Here is a 20,870-nt window from a genome sequence, read left to right on the forward strand (position 1 = left end):
TATCTTTCCTCAAACGTCCCACTAATTAACTGTTAACTCCAGTAATTGAAACAGTAAGGATAGATTTAGAAAAAAATAATAAATAAAATGATTTCTTATTTTTATGAAACAACAAATATTTTGAAACAAATTCAGTTTACTAAATGAAGGGAGCCTTGGTGTAATCGGGAAAGTTGTTGTCATATAACCAGGAGGTTATGGATTCAAGCCTGGAAACAGACTCTATCGCAAATGCACTGTAAAGCTGCATACAATAAACCCTTATAGTCGGGCCCTAACAAATATACTAAAGCATAAGTAGCTAACATTTAATTTGAAAGTAAATAGGGGAAAGTTAGAACCTGCTATAGCAGGTTAATGTTATTGTATGGTGTAAAAAAAAGATATTATACGGATGGTGCACCAAACGTAAACTCAAGAAAAATTACACCATTCAATTAAAAGGACTTAAATAATTAAAAAGCATAATTTGGTAATGTAGAGATTAAAATTACAATTACATGAAGACTTTGTAACTAATAATTTGCTCATAGCACTCATGGACATGTTCATATTAGTTTCTAATTTTTAAAGGCTCAAAGTCCAAGAATTGATTGTCTATGTCTCAGCCCTCTATCCAATGTGACTTGTAGAGAATCTCCTATTCCTTAGCTGTTTCTCTTCATTATATTAATCAATATCAGTAAAATAAGGGGAAATTGATAATAATAATAATAATAATAATAATAATAATAATAATAATAATAATAATACTTTATTAATTTAGTCCTCTTTAACAATTTGCTAGGTTTTGATTAAGTTAAACATGTTAACATACTTGTCATGAGTTCATATTGAGGTATAACCAAGAAATGGAAAAGGCATGTTATGTTTGTCCAAAAGGGTGACTACAATTTTGGAAATAGTATTAAATTAAGAAGGAATTGACAATCAGTGTTGAGGAATTTGGCCTGTTTCTATACTTCTATTTTTATATGTTGAGGAATTTTCATGGAAAATGCAAATGTATTCAAGAATGACAATCAGTCCATTATGTTTCAACTTTCAAAGATGGAAATACTAATGAATTCAACTCTTAACATCATTATTTTTGCCACCTTTCTTCATTTTTCTTGATTGACCCTAAAGATAAGAGCTGCTTGAAGTATTTATTCAATTTTTTGAAGAAAAAATGTAGTGCTAATGGGGGTTTATAACTTAGTTTTAATGGGAAACACGCTTTATTCTAACATATGCACAACCATGAAGAGAAAAATCAATTACCTTTTCCCTCTTGTAGTTTTAATATGGCATCATTTTCTGATATTATTAGCCACTGCAGAAGTCAATCTCAAAACTGATCAAGCTTCTCTATTTGCTTTGAAATCCTATGTTACTTCTGATACTTACAATATCTTGACAAGCAACTGGACCTCAACTACTTCTGTTTGTAAATGGATTGGAGTCACATGCGGCTCTCGCCATCAAAGAGTCACTGCCTTGGATATTTCTAATATGGGGTTGATAGGTACCATCCCTCCTCACTTGGGAAATCTGTCCTTTCTGGTTTCTGTTGATATCAGTAACAACGGTTTCCATGGTATTCTGCCACGAGAGTTGGCTAATTTGCACAGATTGGAGTTTATAAATGTCACTTCTAATAAGTTCACTGGAGATATTCCCACATGGTTCTCTCTTTTGCCAGAACTCCAGCACTTGCATCTAGCTTTTAACAGTTTCACAGGTATTATTCCACCGGTCATTTGTAATGCTTCCAAACTTGAGAGTTTAGTTTTGGGATTTAATCAGTTACAAGGGGAAATTCCAAATGAAATTGGTAATCTTCAGAACTTGACATGGTTGAGCTTTGGATCAAATCAGCTAACGGGCTCTGTACCACTTAGCCTTTTCAACATTTCATCATTACAACGTTTGGTTCTGACGAACAATAGTTTGTCTGGAAACCTTCCTGTCGATATATGCTCGAATCTCCCACAACTTATGGTACTTGCACTTTCTTACAATGAATTCGATGGTCAAATTCCTTTGGGAATTGATAAATGCTCAAAGCTTCAGATTTTGTCATTGTCATTCAACAAGTTCAGTGGATTGATACCTAAACAGATCGGGAACTTGAATGCGCTGTCTGTTTTATATCTCGGTCGCAATGACTTGAAAGGTAAGTTATACATTTGGTTTTTTCGTTCCTTCAATTGTACATGCATGAAAAATATTTCTCAAGTCATGTATGGACTCCTTAATTGCTGTACTGCAGAAAGTAGACTTTCTATCAATGATTTTAATTTGCAGGTGAAATTCCAGAAGAGATTGGAAATCTCCGTAATCTAGAGATATTGGATGCACAGAACTGTAGCCTAAGTGGTCCTTTACCATCTTCTATAAGTAACTTAACTTCACTTCGATCACTCAACCTTTATGGCAATGAGCTCTCTGGCACATTACCCTGGGATATATGTTTGAACATGCCTGATCTCAGAGCATTCGATCTTGGGAATAATCTATTCAGTGGAAGCATTCCAAAAGAACTTGGAAACTGCACTTCACTTTCTGAGCTCTTCCTAAGAGAAAACAACCTAATAGGTATCATCTAGTCGTTTCTTTTTACGAGTTTTTGGTGTATGTTGCAATGCTTTTCGTATCCTTAGATGGTTCATGGCGTCATTGTTTTTTTTTTATTTTTGTGTTTGTTGCTATGCTTTTCATATCCTAATGAGTTAATATGTCATCATCAGGTGAGTTACCAAGGGAGATTGGTAATCTTTTCCATTTGAAGAGATTAGATCTGCATTACAATTTCTTAACTGGTCCTATTCCATCTACGATTTTCAACATGTCAAACATAAGGGGCATTTCATTTTTGGGGAACTTCTTTACTGGAAATCTTCCACCAGATATCGGACTTGGCCTTCCAAATCTTGAAGAACTTTATCTTGGTTACAATAACCTTACTGGAGCCATCCCTAATTCTCTTTCAAATGCTTCCAATATTTTCCGGCTGGGAATTGGATATAATGACTTTTCTGGTCCTTTTCCAACATCATTTGGTAATCTAAGACGTTTAGAGTACCTAAACGTGAACGACAATCACTTCACAAGAGAACCTTCAGTTCAAGAATTGACTTTCTTTAATTCCTTGGCAAATTGCAGAAAATTAAGACAACTGTGGATAGGTTATAATCCACTCAATGGAAATCTTCCAGCTTCTGTCGGGAATCTCTCAAATTCTCTCAACTACGTTTATGCTGCCTATAGTGAAATCAGAGGCAGAATTCCCAGTGAAATTGGAAATTTAAGTGGCTTGTCTTTCTTGTTTCTTCAAGGCAATTACTTGAGTGGATTCATTCCAAGAACAGTAAGGAATTTAGAGAATCTTCAAGCATTGAATTTGTATGACAACAAAATGATAAGTGGATCGATCCCTGATGAACTCTGCAATTTGAAGAATTTGGGATTCTTGAGCTTGGGAAATAATGAGCTTTGTTGTTCTATACCAGCATGTTTAGGGAACATTACATCTCTTAGATACATTTACCTAGATTCCAACAAATTGACTCATAGCATACCTCCCAGCCTGTGGAACCTCAATGATCTCTTGCATCTTGACGTATCCTCAAATTTCTTGAAAAGCTCTCTACCTCCGGAAATTGGAAATCTGAAAGTCGCAACAATGCTGAATATATCGAAGAATCAAATCTCGGGAATTATCCCGAGCACAATTGGAAGCATGCAGAATATGGCTGAACTTTCTTTTGCAGAAAATAGACTAGAAGGACCTATTCCAGAGTCAGTGGGGAACATAGTCGCCTTGGAATCATTGGACTTGTCTCATAACAGCCTCTCTGGTGGCATTCCCAAATCAATGGTATCTCTTTCACATCTCAACTATCTCAATGTATCTCACAACAGATTGAGTGGTGAAATTCCAACTGCAGGTCCTTTCGCGAACTTCTCTGATGATGCATTCCTTTCAAATGAGGCATTATGTGGTGCTGCTAGGTTGCAAATAACAGCATGTAGGTCTAATTCTTCTCATAGGAAAAGAAAAAAGAAGGTGCTTCTTATTGTGTTGATTTCACTGGTGGCTGCTTCAATCATAATGCTCTCAGTCATGCTCACTATCTTTTTCGTAATTAGACGTCGGAAGAGGAAATCAGTTGTTGCTACTCATCAGGCAGATTCTTCTCCAGCCACAGTACATGGAAGAGTTTCCTTCCGTGACCTTCAACAAGCAACCAACGGATTCAGTACGAGCAACTTGCTCGGCTCTGGAAGTTATGGGTCAGTCTACAAAGCAACATTCGGGACTACTGTAGTGGCCATTAAGGCATTCAACTTGCAAACAGAAGGCGCATTCAAGAGTTTTGACACAGAATGTGAAGTCTTACGCAACCTTCGTCACAGAAATCTGACCAAAGTCATCAATAGTTGCTCCAGCATTGATTTCAAAGCCTTGGTATTAGAGTACATGTCTAATGGAAGCCTAGACGATTGGCTTCATTCTGAAAATTGTTCCTTGGATATCATGCGGAGAGTAGACATAATGATTGATGTGGGATCAGCATTAGACTATCTCCACCATGGCTATTTTGTTCCCGTCATTCACTGTGATCTAAAACCTAGCAATGTCTTGCTCGACGAAGATATGGTTGCACATGTGAGTGACTTTGGCCTAGCAAAATTATTAGGGGTAGGAGAAAGTATTGCACAAACCAAAACACTTGCAACCATTGGGTACATTGCACCAGGTAACAATCATGTCGACATGCTTCATTTCTCCTTCAAATTTCAACCATTTGAAAGATACCATATTCTCTTGATATCTTGTTTTATTTCAATGTAGAATTTGGATTGGAAGGATTGGTATCTACAAGGTGCGACATTTACAGCTACGGTATCATGTTGATGGAAACTTTTACAAGAAAGAAACCAACAGATGAAATGTTTGCTGAAAATTCAAGCCTGAGGAAGTGGATAAAACAATCATGGCCACACGCAATGGACGAGATAATAGACCCTGAGCTAATGATACCAGAGGATAAGAACAAAACGGGAAAGATGCAGTGCTTGTCATCCATCATGGAACTAGCTCTGAGATGCACTGCAGACTTGCCAGAGGAAAGAATGAATATCAAACATGTTCTTGCTCAACTGAAGAATATAAGAACTATGTTGGAGAATGTAATAATGCACTAATGTAAAAAGATTGTTGTATATCAAAATTGTTGAAATGAATTTCTGGTGAATGTTGATGAAGTCTTGAAGGTCTTAATCTCACTTTAGAAAGTTCATGTGTTGTCTAACATTTCAATTGACAGAAGGGTGGTGTTCGACCCAGCTTATGCGCGTCTCAACTATTTCAATCAGGTATAAGCTACCTCCAACCAACACAAGTACAAGGTTAATTTGTCCTCCAATACTTAGGGAGATTGGAAGAAATCAGCTAACTTTCTTGGTCTTCGATTGAATTTGAACAGGTGATTTCCCTTGATTTTGTCCCACTTCATTGACCGTTCAGCTACACCTTAAACCAAAAAAGGAAGACAGAAAATTATAAGCTATGAGGATGATTTGTAGGAGTTCTCCAACAAATGACTCAAATTAGTTTCATAAGTAAAACATTAAAAGAACTCTTGGATAACACTGTTTGTTGTTATGCAAAAATGGTGTTATGCAAGAGTTAGGAGCTAGGGAAAATTATAAAGTACTCTTTAACTGTGTTTTTCATGGTGGGGCGTAGCTCAGTTGGTGAAATGCCCACACTGTCACCCTAGTGGTGAGTGATCGAGGTTCGAATCCTACTATACGCACCTCCCAAAAATCCCCCGCACCCAAAAAAAAAAACTGTCTTTCGATTTGTACAAAAGATGTAGAAAATAAAAAATAAAAAATGAGGTAGAAGAAAATTTAAGAAACAAATTAAAGAGAATAGGGAATTGGGGCAACCCCAACCGTTTGGTATCAAAAGTTAGTTAAAAAGACCCCACCAACCCTCTCATAACAACAGAGAAATATAAAAAAGGTAAGCTTTTTTCTTATAAGAATGAAAGAATTGCACTACCTATAATTATCCCTAATGCCATGTAAAAGGTTCTTGTTACCTATTTAACTCTTCCAAAATCCCTATTAAAGAACAAAAAAACAAGGGTAAAACTCAGACTTTGTCACAGTTTGGTGAGAAGTAGTTGTTGCAGATGGCAATTCTTTTTCTCTATGTATCCTATTTGAGGTCAGCTTTAAAGCTATTCAACTTTATTTTAAATACCTTAAGTTTTACTCATGTGTTATTTTTTCATGACCCAGTTTTGGTTTGGTTGTGTGTGTGGTGTGTGTGTCACAGTCACCAATTTCTTTAACTTCACTTCCAATTTATGTATAGAAGTTTCAGTTTGATCTTATTTTTCTTTTAACTTTCTCAACAAACTTCAATGGATGACCAGTTTTTGAAATGGGGTCATCACGAAAAAAATGTAATATAGTTGGGAAAATATATCGTAGGCATTGGAAACTGATCTTTGCTGCTACTAATTTTGGAGCTCCAATTATCTGAGCTAATTAGTTGTGAGAAAATGGGAAAACAAGGGTCTCCTAGGGGTCGTCGAGTGGAGAATCAAGACTTAGATATATCATTTGGGGTTAAAGAAAATGAATTTCGAAGTTTAGATATGCAGCATGGAGGTGATCCTCCTATAGGAAGAAGGTTATCAGGCGGATATTACAATTGGGATAAAGTTGTTTTGGCCAAAGGCTTGAAAAATGACTCTGCAAAGTTCGCGCCTTGTAAAGGAGTTTATGTTGGAAAGAAGCAAATGCGGTGGCTGCATAGACATATTAGGTCTATCGTTTTCACATTATTGTTAATGGGCTTTCTTTACCTTTTGGATTCTCTTATGTTCTCGATTTTTGACTCCACGATGCTTCAGAATAATTTTTCTTTACAAGGCTTGAGTAAGACTGAGGTATGACGTTGTGATTCCCAAAAATATATTCGCACTCAGTTTATCGCTTGAGTGCCTAGTATACTGAACGGAATCAGTAGACATGCATCTCAGAGTAGTATGAGCTTTATTGAGGTGATTTATTTTAATTTGCTATCTAATTTTGTACCTGAAGGTGGAAATGATTCCGAGGACAGCAAAAGAAGGTCCCATAAGGCTGTATGAAAGGCTTCTAAATCTGGCTGCTTCTTCTCTCGCAGAGGTTGTTTTGATACTCAACCTGATCAACTTCATTTGAAAAGTAAATTGCATTGGAAACTATAGTAACTGACGATTTTAACGTCTAACTTCTCTCTGGCTTTCTTTTAAATGGCTGCAGAGGGAGTTTAAGCAAGAGTCATCAAAGTTATGGGAGGAGCCATATCCTCAGGCGTCATCTTGGAAACCGCGTGCAGATAAAACTAGTTCACATGGTAATAGGATATTTTTTTCTCGTATTCATAGTTTGCTCATGCATGTAACTATGTTGTTCTATAAGCATCTTTAGTCTGTCCAATTTCTCATGTTTGAAAGTGTGATTCTCCCTTTGAATGTTGAATCGCGTTATAATTGTTGAAAGTTGTCAGGGCAGGGAAACCTAGAAACACCACTGGTTACATATCGATCAGCGCAAATGGAGGACTAAATCAACAAAGAGTTGCCGTGAGTGTATAAACTTGCTTTTCCTTTTTACTCTTAGCCGAGCTGTACAGTTGAGTCTACTTGATAGGAGTGTTGTATCTGCCTATTTTCCAAGGGATAATGAAATAAATTTTGTAATTGTGCCTGCAGGTCTGCAATGCTGTCGCTGTAGCATCTCTCCTAAATGCCACTTTGGTCATTCCCAAGTTTCTTTATAGCAATGTCTGGAAGGATCCTAGGTTCGATATTTGTGTCTGATTCTAATTGTCCCTCCAGTAACTTGGATATCCAAGAAAAAGAGGAACATTGTTTTAGTTTCAGCAATTAAATAGTTACAGATTTCAATTATAAGCTCTACAAAAGGCTTTGCTTCATGAATTACATTTAATGCATCGATCTTAAGAAAATTGCATCGCGCTAGAACTCTTTTACCTTTCTTGATCAATTGAGCTTCAACTTTTCTACAGGAGATCCATTTCTTGTTTTTCCATAAATTTTTGGTTTTATAGACATTGACTCATCTTTTTCAATTGCATTTTCTTCTTATTTGCGTTGGTTATCTGCTACTAGCAAAATAATCAGTAGCCAACATCCCTTCCGCAATGTAGCTTAGCTTAACAGCAAGTTTTTCACACCCTTTTTTTCGCGAGTACAGTCAGTTCGGCGATATATATCAAGAGGACTATTTCATGGATATGTTGAAGGATGAAGTTAATATCATTAAGGAGCTCCCTCCAAATCTGAAACTACTAGACGTGGAAGCAGCTGGAAGTCTTGTACGTTTTCTTCTTTGTTGGAAAGTTGTAAGATTAATTGCATTTACTTGGGGGATAACATGTGATACATTTTACCTTGCTTAGATAACTGATGCAGATCTTTCAAAGGAGGCTACACCTGATGAATACATTAAGACGATACTTCCACTCCTCTTGCGCAATCGAGTTGTGCACTTTCTAGGATATGGAAATAGACTCGGCTTTGACCCGTTGCCTTATGAACTTCAGGTGAGGAGCATTCTTTAGAATTGTTCAATTGGTTATAGGGTAGATGCTAGTTTGGAATGATAATTTCTGATTTGTGCTTCAAATGCTTCAGACATTGTAAAAATTATCAATGATGTTATGTTAGTTTTTTGTTCTTCTTTATACTACAAATTTGTATTTTGTTGCAGAGACTAAGGTGCAAGTGCAACTTCCATGCCTTAAAATTTGTGCCAAAGATCCAAGAAACAGGTTCGTTACTGGTTAGGCGGATTCGGAGGTATGATTTTGCTAGGAGCACATTGGATAAGCAACTTCTTGGAAACTTAATCCCAGATGCTCCCTTGAGACACCATCATGCAGCAGAAGGCCCTTCCAAGTACCTTGGTTTGCATTTAAGGTTTGAGATTGATATGGTGGCCTACTCTATGTGTGAGTTTGGTGGTGGAGAAACTGAGAGAAGGGAACTGCAAACTTATCGAGAAGTCCATTTTCCTTTACTTCTTGAGCGTCTGAAGAAATCAAAGTATAGTTTTTGTTATATATCAGTTCAACCATTTGGTTTAACATTGTTTGTGTAATAGTTCAATTGACCAAGTGATGTCTGCAGGCCTCTTTCGCCGGAGGAGCTAAGAAGGATGGGCAAATGTCCATTGACACCAGAAGAAGCAGCACTAGTTCTTGCTGGCCTCGGTTTCAAACACGGAACATACATCTATCTTGCTGGTTCTGAAATATATGGAGGTCAATCAAGGATGCAAGCTTTAACTACCCTCTATCCAAACCTAGTGACCAAGGAAGATCTTCTCACACCAAATGAACTTGCGCCATTTAGAAACTTTTCTTCTCAAGTAAGTTGCTTCTTACCTTTAAGTGATGGGAATACACACACATACACCTTATGTGTGACTCTAACAACAAAAGCTATCACTTTCAATGCAGCTTGCAGCATTAGACTTCATTGCATGTGCAACATCCGATGTATTTGCCATGACGGACTCAGGAAGTCAGCTATCATCCCTGGTGTCGGGGTTCAGAACATATTATGGTGGTGGTCATGCTCCCACATTGAGGCCTAGCAAGAAGAGGCTTGCTGCAATTGTGTCGAGAAATGAGACCATAGGATGGCAGAGTTTCAAGGGAAAGATAAGAAAGATGATTGATGAAGGTCAGAGAGTGCAGGTAAGAGGTTTGGGTCGTAGCATTTATCGACACCCCAGATGCAAAGAGTGCATGTGCAAGCATTAGAGTGGTCATACTGTCCCCCCCTCAACAACCTGAGTTCATTCTCCAACATTGAATTCTTGTTTAAACATAAAGTTTGTCCATTTTTGTATCAAATCCCAGGTTAAAAAGTGTTGTAGGAAATTAGTCCCACTTTGGTCATACTATTTTTCCTGTCATTGCTAAAATTTGAGTGAGAAAAAGGAAGGGACAAGGTAATCAAAGGTAAAGAATTAAATGAAACAAAACTTTCTTGTAAGAAAATCTTCTCATTATGCCAAAATAGGCCTTGACATTTATGACTACAAATAAATGAATAAATATTCATGTCAACTGACGTCTACTTCCTAGGATTTCATCACAACTCCTTGCTTTTCTTCTTACATAGAGTTCTCCATATTAGGGGTCAGCCCTGAAATCAAACTCTTCTCATGTTTCACCACTTTCACTCACCTCCTTCGTTCTGGGGTCGGGTTCAAATGTTTTTGCTAACATGATCATGAAGGAGGAAAGAAGCGGTTGAGATTAAAAGGGAGGGTATAAAACTCTTCATTTCTGCTATCCCCCTTAAATGTCCTGAACTTCACCCACCATGGCATTCCCCTATCTTTGGCACTGTCCTTGTAGTCCAGTGTGTTGTCGAGAAACACAGCAACCATAAAAGCCACAGTTGGAGACGACAGAAAGATAGTGTTGAGAAAATCATTGAACTACATATTTCGAAGAGAACCAGATATCCGTTACCAATGACTTAATATAAAATTTTAAGTTCAGAAACATAATCACAATACATTTGACTCACCCATCCAGCTTTGGTGTGAGCAGGGCCATGAAAAGCAGCAGTGGTGTATTCCCTAAAGTACTCGGGAATAGACAACCCGAGGAAGAGAGAAACGCCAGCAATGAAGAGGTTTCTCATTGAGTTCATGTTTGTGAACTGCAGAAATGACAACCCCACGGAAGCTGGAAATAAAAGAAATGTTTGTCAAATGGGGAAATAGACAAAGAGATCTGCAGAATGATGTTTGTTAGGAGTGGAGTGTTACTAAGGATTCTCACCAACAAGACCAAACAAGACACAATATACAGCCGCGAATATTGGGAAGGGTATTGATGCAAATAATGCTCCAAATTTGCCTACAAATGTCAAAAAAATGGATTATGAGGAACCAAGTCAAGATTAGCTGAAAGAGTATTTCAGGTGTTGGGGGAGTCCACAGAAGATCACCCACCTAACAGCGAGAAGAAGATCATAAAGCCAGCAGAAATTTGGATAACTCTGCGGCTACCCACACGAGTGCTTCCAAGAAGTCCGACATTCTCACTGTTAATCATAAAAGATATGTGTTAAACCAAGAGACAAGTCACATTGCATATAAGTTGAGTAATATATGACTTGAGTTACTAACATAGAAACTGTAGATCCACTAGCAGTACCAAAAAGTCCACTAAACAGGACACCAATACCCTGAAAAAAAAAAAGAAAGTAGTTCCAACATCAGTCTGTAGATCTCACTAAATTTCATGTAATATGAGGCTCTTCCACGACTTCTTTTTTCGAGAACAAATATCAAAACATTGAAAACTGACACCATATTTTCTGCACATAAAATTATATAACTTCTTGTTTAGGTCCTCACAAAAACACTACGATAAGAGGGGTTCCATTTTGCTCTTAAAATAGTATAACTAAGGCCTACTGGTATTCCAGGTATGAACAGATGCCAATGCTCAATTGCTTGAAAAAAGGACACCAGGTGGAGTTCACCACAATGATGAATGTATGTATTATCTTTCTTTTTTTTGACAAGTAAGGTAATAATGAATGTATGTATTATCGATATAAGTGAAAGTTGGCATAACAAAATTGAGAGGTGAGATTGGAAAGTTGGAAAGGATTAGAAGTTCTAGGCTGTTAGCATTATCTACCTATTGATATGTGACATAAACATAATGTTTTTTAAAAAATTACTGCACGAACCTGCCAGCCAATGCCACGACTCAGAACATGAGCAGGGGGTGGTGTTGCACTTGCTAAACGAGATGCTGCTTTATATGCTCCAGTTGACTGAAGACAAAAGAGTAAGACTTAGCTCTGTACAAAATGGAAAAAAAAAAATATGATTAAGGCATCATCAATTTATTCAAGCTTAACCTCAATCAAGGAGACAAGTACAGCAGCCATCATTCCAAAAGCATGACCAGCATCAAAAGTAGGAGCGCCCCACTGAAGTGGATATGGGATTTTTATCCTGAATACCAAAGTGGATATCGTATTAAGGCATTGAATTTAGCAGGTTAGATACATATGCATGCCACATTTATCTGAAAATAATTGATGAAATTGGATATCAACCATGGTGCAGAGGAAATGAGGTTTGCTCTATCGGTGCGACAGTGTTTTTGGGTAGCATCTGGGCGATGTTTGTAAGCACCACTGGCAGTCAGGAGGTGTGCATAAGCCCAAATAACTGTGATTGTGATGATTAGAGCAAATCGTTCCATCACCGGCCACTGCCTAAACTGGAAGTTTTTCAAATACTGTGCAAAAAATGAATAATTCATCAGGCAATCATTTTGAAGTTCCCTTGCATTCAAACACTTCGAAAGAGATGACACAAAGTTTGAAATTAGTACTCTCTTCATAATTCTCGTAGGCGTAAAAGAAGACTTGACTTGGCCAAAAATATGAATTTAGTTCACATAAGCAAGAAGTGTACCAATAGATTTTGGACCCAAAGTGCCAACATAAATCTCCAAGAAAGTAACATACCTGAGAGAAGATCACAAATAAAATGAACATTGGTACACCAATTTCCACACACTGTCCAGCCTGTTATAAAATTGCACAAGCACAACGCGATAATTAGTGTAAGCTGACAAAGCATACAAAATTATGCATGATACAATTGATATAACAATAAGCTTCATTTTCAGTAGATGATCCTCAACCTACCACTGGGAAACCCTTATCGAAAAGACCAAATCCTGCTAGAGCAATTACCGGAACCATTCCCACTGGGCTGAAAAATCTGTAAGTATTCGCAAGTCAGTATGTCGAAGCTATAAGCATGAGAAACAGTACATTATGAGTGAACAAATGGTCCATCTCTGGGGACAATTTTCACCTGGAACAAATAGCCCAAAGTTGACTATAGCCCAAAATTATCTGAACACTTGATGCTACTATCAGTGCTCCCTGAATTGCCCGCATCGTACTTAGGAATCTCTACAAGTGAAGATAAAAAACAAAACTTAAATACTGCAAGTTTTTTTTTTCTCCAGACGAATATACTTACAAGTCGAAAAATGGTTATTAAATTTGCACTCCTTGACAAAGTCATTCATAATTGTGATGAAAATGGTTATTAAATTTGCACTCCTTGACAAAGTCATTCATAATTGTGATGAATAATACATAGAATACATCATTATTATCAGCAGCATGACACATTTCCCTGAGTACTTACTTCATGAGGATCAGTAATCCTTGTCAACGACGAATCATGGATTATGGAAACTATTGGTACCACAAAAGCCCATGACCCTCCAATTATAGTAGGTAAACGGGTTCCAAATAATGTCTGAAGGAGTGTATTGATTCCTTCAACAAAAAGCAAGGTCTGCACCACCCTCACTTTGTCGCCCTGGCATTTACGAATCAAAAATACCATCAAACAAGAGCACATCAAAATCAGATAATCATACAAATCAACATGATAAATCTCCAGATTATTCAGCCAAAAACCAATGGGAATTCCTAATTCATACTATACTTGCTCCGTTTCAATTTGTTGTTTTTCTTTCCCTTTGAGTCCGTCTAAAAAAGAATGTCTCTTTCCTTTTCTGATAGCTCTTTAATTACAACTTTCCACGTGATATATTTAAGACCACAAAATTAAAGACAATCTACGTATATTTAATTTGAGACCACAAAATTCAAAAGTTTTCTTTAATTTCAACTCTACGTCAGGTCAGAACCAGACAAACAAAATTGAAACGCGGGAGAAATAGCTTTTCCTTCTCCAAGTTCATTGAAATTCAAGTCTAAGACCCAAAAAAACGGTTCAGTTGATTCATTTAACTGTAAAAAAATTCCCTTTTTTTAAATTCATGAAAGACTTGTTAAATGATTTTCAAATTCCAATCAATGAAAACGAATCAATTTAGACAGAAGGAAAAAAACACATGAAAACTTGAGCAAAACAAGCTTACATCATTTCCACCCATCAAAGGAACAAGATATGAAGGAATCATAACAGCAGTCCCCAATGCCAAGATATAATGCTGAAAGCCCATAGCTATAGCTTCCCCTGTTACACACTTCCAAATCAGATTCATCCCATGCAAAACACAAAAAAAAATCAAACACTAATAAAAGAAAGACCAGTTCGGTGCACTAAAGCTCTCGCTATGCACGAAATCTAGGAAAAGGGCCGGACCGTAAGGGTCCATCAAAACAAAAATTTATCAGTTACTCCGAGGCTCTCATCCGAACAGTAATAAAAGAAACAATAAAAACAAGCACATTAATACAAAAAGATTAATCTTTATCATACCCCAAGAAGGATTAGAGTCAATACAATACTCCAAGCCCTGAAGCTGGTCCATTGGTGGATGACTAATCTCTTCAGGCTTAGGAGGAGTTGCCATTGCCTTAAGCAAACAAAAAACAATCTTTTCCACTAAAAACTCAAAATGGGTACCCAAAAAATGAATCAAGAAAGATGTAGTACACTGGTTCAATCCAAGTGGGGTTTTAGTAAATCAATGAGATAACAAAAGCAAAAGCTATTAACGAAAAAAAGCAACAACAACAAAAAAGGTGATTGGAGAGAGAACAAAAGAGAAAAAAGTCAAGATGATGTGATGTGTAGATGTTTATATATATAGTAAAGAAGAGAAAAAAAAAATTCAGTAGCACCTGCAACCCACCCTTTGGAAGTGGATTTTACAGTTTAGATTAAGGTTTAGGTAGTACTAAGTACTATTTATTAGTGTTAGATACTTACATTACATTGTGTGTGAGAGTGTCCGTTAACTTTTTCAATTTGTTCCAGAAATGCCCCTTTAAGGAACTTCCAAAGGGCAAAGACACATCATGTTACCGTTAAGGTTCCAGTTCTGGTGTTTGCTGTGCTGTACTACTTTTTTCTGCACCTTCTTCATTTTTCATCTTTTTTAAGTTTTAACCTTTGAAACCCCTCGTGACTTTTAGTACTTTTCCTCAAAAATTAGATTACAATCAAAGTTAATTACATAATAGTACTTAGTCTTAATAGCATTGTATTATAACAGGAGTCTGACTTTTCATATTATTTTCTCCGTGTGGTATATTTTGATCCGGTACAGAGTTTGAAAAATAAGAAAAAATTTGATGATGTTTATCAAATTATTCTTTATTAAAATAGGAGGCAGCAGTGGGGAATTTTCCGTAATAGATGAAAAAAAACTGACAAAGCAATGCCGCGTGGAGGTAGAAGGTTCATGGATCGTAAACTTCTTTTTCCACAGAAGAAGCAATGACGGTATTTGGAGAATAAGCATCGGCTAACTCTGTGCCAGCAGCCGTGGTGATAAAGAGGATGAGATGAAAGTGTTATGCGGAATGATTGAGGGTAAAGCGTCTGTAGGTGGCTTTTTAAGTCCGACGTCAAATCCCAGGATTCAACTCTGGACAAGCGGTGGAAACTATCAAGTTGGAGTACGGTAGGGGCAGAAAATGTACTACTACTATCTTTAATTAAGTGAAACCTTATAAGTAGGACCAATAAGGGTAAAAATGAAATTGTGTCTTTAAATAGTTACCGAATAAGAAATGGTTATATTCTTTTTGGGACGAATCAAAAGAAAATGATGACACAGAAAATAGAGCGGATAGAATATATTTCATTACTTCTTTATAATGGTATTTTATGATAAAGATAGTGATATTTATTATATTGAGATACGCTTTGTAAAATTACATCACTCGTAATAGGAATAAATTATGTATAAAATAAAATATTTATAATAATCACTATTAATGTCATGTGCATACTAAGTTTTACAAATATCCAAATCAAAAAATTATATTAAATGATGTCCAGCGTTATGATAATGACATCACGAGGAAAGCAGACGTGCATTTTTTTTTTTACATTCATATTCTTTCTATTTTTTATTAAATTGATTAATAAATAGAGTCTTTCTTCTTGATACACAAATTTAATTAATTATTAAACGAATTTTTTACATACTTCGTTTATGAGATATAGAGAGAAAGAGACTGTTCACAATAACAACTATAAAATTTTCAAATAAATACTGTTACAATAACGAGGTTTAACTCTATATCCCTGAAGATATATAAAACATTTTGAATAATATATATGTTGTGATAATAATTTAGTTATCTTTCTGATTAAATTATCAATTTATGATTGTTGTATATCATAGATATATTTAATTTGCCTGCTAGAGTATCTGATTACTAGTTTAGTTGTATGCGTCTCGCGCATGTACCTCATTAAAATGAGTTTAAATATTATATTAAATAGGATATTTGCTTAAATTATAAAAACGAATACAATAATTAAATTCAAAATCTTTTGAATATGTAAAGATAAAAAATTTATTTAATTAAACCTAACCTTTATCAAAAAATCTACCACCTGTAAACTGCAACAAAATAATACGATGATAGAGAATAAAACAATACAATTAAATCTAACATTTACACAAAAAATTTCTCAAGGTCATCTAATAGTCATTTAATACCTGTAAACTCTAATAAAATAATACGATAATAGAGATATCAAAATAATACAACCAAACCTAACCTTTGCACACAAAAAAATTCAAAGCAAAGATATTAAAACAATACAATTAAACCTAACCTTTACCTAAAAAATTCTTCAAAGCCGACAACATTTATCTAGCACCTGTAAACTACAACAAAATAATACGATAAAATAGATATCAAAATAATACAATTAAACTTAAATTTTATACACAAAAATTTCTCCAAGCTGATCGACATTCATCTACAGCTTGTAAATTACCATAAAATAATAAACTAATAGAGATATTAAGACAATACAATTAAATCTAACCTTTACACAAGAAATTCCTCAAAGCTAACCGACATTCATCTACGACCTGTAAACAACAACAAAACAATACAATAGTGATCACAAAGTTTCGATTTTGATGAATATAATTCTTGTTTGAGCGAAATTTTGATCCTAAAGAATGATTTGAATGAAAACAAAGAAGATATATCTATATACACATGTTGAATTCTATAATATTGACAAAAACAATAAAGAAGTTGCGGGTTAAAAAGTTAAGCATCCACCAATCTAGACATTAACCGAATCATTAAAACATACGTCCTTTGTTTTATTAAGTTGTAAATAAATTTTTTTCATGCAATAGAATGCTAGGAAACCCTAATGAATGCAAGAAGAAAAATCTAATTAATCATTTCCACGTTAATTTAATTCCTTTTAAAGATTTTACCATAAATAATTTAACGTGCATCTCAATATTTATAGAATTATTTCTTTAATAGGATTCTATTTTAGGAGTATTTTTTAATTCATCAAAGGAAAATATTAATTAATTTTCTTTCCATATATTTTAGAAATCCCATATATTTTAGGAATATAGTTAATTTAATAAAAATAATTAAATAATAAATTAAAGGAAATAGTGAAAAGACAGTTTTGCCTAAAGGACAGTCTTTTAATGAAGGACAAAAGGTTCAAATTATTTTTCTAATAATATTCACACTTTTAATATATTATAGATAAGTGATATGCTTATGCATCGGTATAGAACTTACTCTCTTTCTATTACTAACTAGATATTCACGGGCCCAATATATGTTATTTTTTAGTCTTAATTTATGTGATGCAAATAAAATTTTGATAATTAATTATATTTTAAATATTCTTTAGATATTTTAAGTTGTTAGCTATTGTAATTTATAATAATTTTTTGAAATTTTAATTTATTATTTTAAGTTGTTAGCCATTATATTTTATAATACTCTCCTTGTCCAAAGTTTTGTAGCATTGATAGTTTAATATATTTTTAGAATAATTTAAGTTTTTAATTACTGAAATTTATAATACTTTTTCTTCTATTTTAATTTAAGTGACACTAATATAATTTCGAGAGTCAATCAATTATCACGATTCAAGCCCGAAGTAGACATGTCTTAAATGACTCATAATAACTTATTAGAAGTGATACGATAAAATTACTATAAAAAATAGTTGTAAAAAAAAATTAAGCAGGCCTCATATAAGATGTCAAGTTAATTTAAAACATCAATAATTAATTTATCTTTTTTTTGTTTATTTTATTTTTTTATTAAATATTTTTTTAATATTTAGATGACTCATAATAATCAATTAGGGATAAAATAGTAAAATTACGGTTGAAACAACTGAAGCAAACATGTCATAAATGTCTATTTTTACTTTTTTTAATCAAATATTATTAATTTTTTAATCTGTAAATGACATATAATAATCAATTAGGAAATAACTTATTAGAAGTGGTATAACAAAATTAATATAAAAAATAGTTGTGAAAAAAATTTATACAAGACTTATATAAGATGTCAAATTAATTTAAAACTTGAATAGTTTGTTTATCATTTTTTTGGGTTTATTTTATCTTTTTTATTAAATATTATTAATTTTTTTAATACTTAAATAACTTATAGTACTTGATTAGGGATGAAATAATAAAATTACGGTTGAAACAACTGAAATAGACATGTCATAAATGTGTATTTTATTTTTTGTTAAATATTATTAATTTTTAATACTTAAATGGCATATAATAATTAATTAGGGGTGATATAGTAAAATCACGGATTAATACTTAAATGACCTATAGTAATTAATTAGAAATGAAATAGTAAAATTACGGTTGAAGCAGCTGAAGCAGACATGTCATAAATGTCTATTTTATATTTTTGTTAAATATTATTAATTTTTTAATATCTAAAAGACATATAATAATTAATTAAGGGTGATATGATAAAATCACGAAGGAAGCAGACATGACGACCTCCGCCTGCTTCCAAGCCTCTTCTATATATTAGAATATATATTGTTACCCGAAAACATGATTTATATATATATATATATTGATTTGATATATAATAGACACAATCACAATGGATTGACCAACCCTTTGATTTGCAACTCATTTTAGCTAGGACGAGGATGTCCTGTAGTAATTTGGCTTTTTCGTCTGTCGACTATCCTTCTTCAATGAATTAGATTGTATATGTGTAATGAAATAAGATTTTGATGTATGCACGAAAATGGCAATTCATTTGATTTTTATGTTAGATTTGAATAATTAATTTCATGGATATTTATATTTCGTGTGCAAGGTGGTAGTGAATAAACTATTTATAAAAACTACCTGAAACAAAACCCTCATAAATCTTCTAAACATTTGCATTTTAAAAAGAAAAAAAAAAAAAAGACAAGACAAAGATAAATTAAAAATTGATGAAAATAAAATCTAAAAAACACTATTAAGATTTCTTTAATTTATGCAGAAATAGAATGGTGACTGAGCAAGACCAACGACTGAAAGGACCTTTTAATTTAAAAAGAAAAAAAAACATATAAAACCTCAACGTCTCTCTTTATGTACAAAGACAAAATAAAAAGCATAGATATTCGAGCCAATTTTTACTACTCCTATTGGAAGATAAAAAATTCATAATATATTTTAATATTTTTTGGGCTCAAAATTTCTCAACTTTTTCCCTGCAAAAACAGCGAAAATTGGGGGATTTTCCTCTCTTATGTCCACTTCACAATAATAATCACCTGCTACAAAATCCAACAAACATTCATAAAGATAGCCAACTTGGTGGGGTTTGGTTTACCAAAACAAATAGTAGTTAAAAGATTATTCTCAATTCATCCGTTTCATTTTATGTGTGATGGTATATATATGTAATTAAATATTTTAAAAAATAAAGATAAAACTTTTGATGCATCGGCTAAATATATACATCATACGTACCAATATTACTTGTGACCGAAATTATTTAAGTGATGATAAAAGCCTCACATGTATTTTCATATTTCTCGCTTCCCATAAAAATGTAAACTTTAATATAAAGTATGTAGGTCCGAATAAGACAGGTTAATTCTTAAGAATTAAAAATGAGGTTAAAAGATAAATAGCTAGTTAAATGTAACATTTTCTTAGGGTGGATTAAAATGGAAAGTATAAGCATAAAAATTGGACAATTTAATGGAGCAACGTACTCAGATTATGTCCATCTCACATGTGCATGTTTTATTTAATGTTTTAAAACTTTATTTGAGATGACTATGTTGTACGCATAAGTCTTTTTCTTCGTTTTCTAGTAAGTAAAGCGAATACTCTCTTTTATAGATCAGATTAAATTAAATGAAAGAGAGGTAACTTTATTATTATTTCTTATAATAAAGTTTAGCAAAGAGAGAATTTTTATTTACACTCATGCCTTTTGAAAAAAGATTGGTCAGCATTAGAGGGGTAAACTAGCAAAGCAAGAAAATGAAAAAAAGGAAGGGAGCAACATCTTACTTTTTAACCTTTTAGAGCTATTTTAAAATGAAAAGGATTTTCATCAGTTTCTTAAGTGAGCAACATGTACACACACACACAAAAAACACACTCATTACGGATAGAAGTGCATGGCCTACAAAAGAATGTGGAGGAAAAGTTTAGTAGAAGTTGAAGAAAGTGTGTTTGTGTAAATGCAAAAGCTCTCTCTCTATACATTGGTGTCTTAGGAACGCCTACTTTTTTTACCATACTTTTTATGTGCAACTTTACCTAACAATAAGATAAAACAAGCCAGCTTAAGTAAGGACGTGGATTAGAAATTTTGTTTGAAAATCTAAAGACCTCTTATAAAGTATATTCTACTTCCAAGATGAACTTTTCTAAGAAAGAGAGAGTGAGAAATGCTTTATTTCTATGATGTAGATGCCTACTCTCATGTGGATAGGAGATTTTAAAATGAAAACACACT

At 34.0% G+C, this 20,870-nt stretch overlaps 3 protein-coding genes across 4 annotated transcripts; 2 read left to right on the forward strand and 1 right to left on the reverse strand.

Moving 5' to 3' along the window:
• Positions 1-1,027: 1,027 nt before the first annotated feature.
• LOC107859245 (probable LRR receptor-like serine/threonine-protein kinase At3g47570) lies at positions 1,028-5,253 on the forward strand. Its single transcript, XM_016704177.2, has 4 exons — positions 1,028-2,158; positions 2,290-2,580; positions 2,733-4,745; positions 4,841-5,253. The coding sequence occupies exons 1-4, from the start codon at positions 1,183-1,185 to the stop codon at positions 5,191-5,193; spliced, it is 3,633 nt and encodes a 1,210-aa protein (XP_016559663.1). The 5' UTR covers positions 1,028-1,182; the 3' UTR covers positions 5,194-5,253.
• A 1,062-nt stretch (positions 5,254-6,315) lies between these two features.
• On the forward strand, positions 6,316-10,079 carry LOC107859242 (O-fucosyltransferase 8). Of its 2 annotated transcripts, none has more exons than XM_016704173.2 (10): positions 6,316-6,956; positions 7,111-7,197; positions 7,315-7,408; positions 7,555-7,637; positions 7,767-7,855; positions 8,272-8,392; positions 8,477-8,620; positions 8,788-9,122; positions 9,207-9,447; positions 9,539-10,079. In XM_016704173.2, the coding sequence occupies exons 1-10, from the start codon at positions 6,567-6,569 to the stop codon at positions 9,842-9,844; spliced, it is 1,890 nt and encodes a 629-aa protein (XP_016559659.1). In that variant the 5' UTR covers positions 6,316-6,566; the 3' UTR covers positions 9,845-10,079. The 2 variants fall into 2 exon arrangements, with proteins under 2 accessions (XP_016559659.1, XP_016559660.1); XM_016704174.2 differs by having other exon boundaries at positions 7,567-7,637.
• On the reverse strand, positions 10,070-14,791 carry LOC107859244 (nucleobase-ascorbate transporter 2). The gene is made up of 14 exons (XM_047406847.1): positions 14,380-14,791; positions 14,036-14,133; positions 13,291-13,467; positions 12,949-13,049; positions 12,777-12,852; positions 12,594-12,653; positions 12,177-12,361; positions 11,976-12,072; positions 11,802-11,888; positions 11,230-11,288; positions 11,053-11,144; positions 10,880-10,957; positions 10,623-10,783; positions 10,070-10,530 (listed from the first exon to the last, which is right to left on the reverse strand). Exons 1-14 carry the CDS (start codon positions 14,471-14,473, stop codon positions 10,318-10,320), a joined length of 1,578 nt encoding a protein of 525 aa, XP_047262803.1. The 5' UTR covers positions 14,474-14,791; the 3' UTR covers positions 10,070-10,317.
• Between the last annotated feature and the right edge of the window lie 6,079 nt (positions 14,792-20,870).

Source organism: Capsicum annuum, chromosome 2 (genome assembly GCF_002878395.1).
Source record: "Capsicum annuum cultivar UCD-10X-F1 chromosome 2, UCD10Xv1.1, whole genome shotgun sequence".
In the NCBI taxonomy this organism is placed as follows: Eukaryota; Viridiplantae; Streptophyta; class Magnoliopsida; order Solanales; family Solanaceae; genus Capsicum; species Capsicum annuum.

Bases quoted from the DNA above. Each gene is read 5' to 3' on its own strand.
- LOC107859245 (XM_016704177.2), top strand. From the start codon at position 1,183: ATGGGGGTTTATAACTTAGTTTTAATGGGAAACACGCTTTATTCTAAC. The intron at 2,581-2,732 runs GTATCATCTAGT...TGTCATCATCAG, and splicing joins AAGAGAAAACAACCTAATAG to GTGAGTTACCAAGGGAGATT. The intron at 4,746-4,840 runs GTAACAATCATG...ATTTCAATGTAG, and splicing joins CATTGGGTACATTGCACCAG to AATTTGGATTGGAAGGATTG.
- LOC107859242 (XM_016704173.2), top strand. From the start codon at position 6,567: ATGGGAAAACAAGGGTCTCCTAGGGGTCGTCGAGTGGAGAATCAAGAC. The intron at 7,409-7,554 runs GTAATAGGATAT...AATTGTTGAAAG, and splicing joins AGATAAAACTAGTTCACATG to TTGTCAGGGCAGGGAAACCT. The intron at 7,856-8,271 runs GTTCGATATTTG...TCGCGAGTACAG, and splicing joins AATGTCTGGAAGGATCCTAG to TCAGTTCGGCGATATATATC.
- LOC107859244 (XM_047406847.1), bottom strand. From the start codon at position 14,473: ATGGCAACTCCTCCTAAGCCTGAAGAGATTAGTCATCCACCAATGGAC. The intron at 14,134-14,379 runs GTATGATAAAGA...AGTGTGTAACAG, and splicing joins TGACTCTAATCCTTCTTGGG to GGGAAGCTATAGCTATGGGC. The intron at 11,289-11,801 runs GTTCGTGCAGTA...TTTTTTTTTCAG, and splicing joins GTCGTGGCATTGGCTGGCAG to GGTATTGGTGTCCTGTTTAG.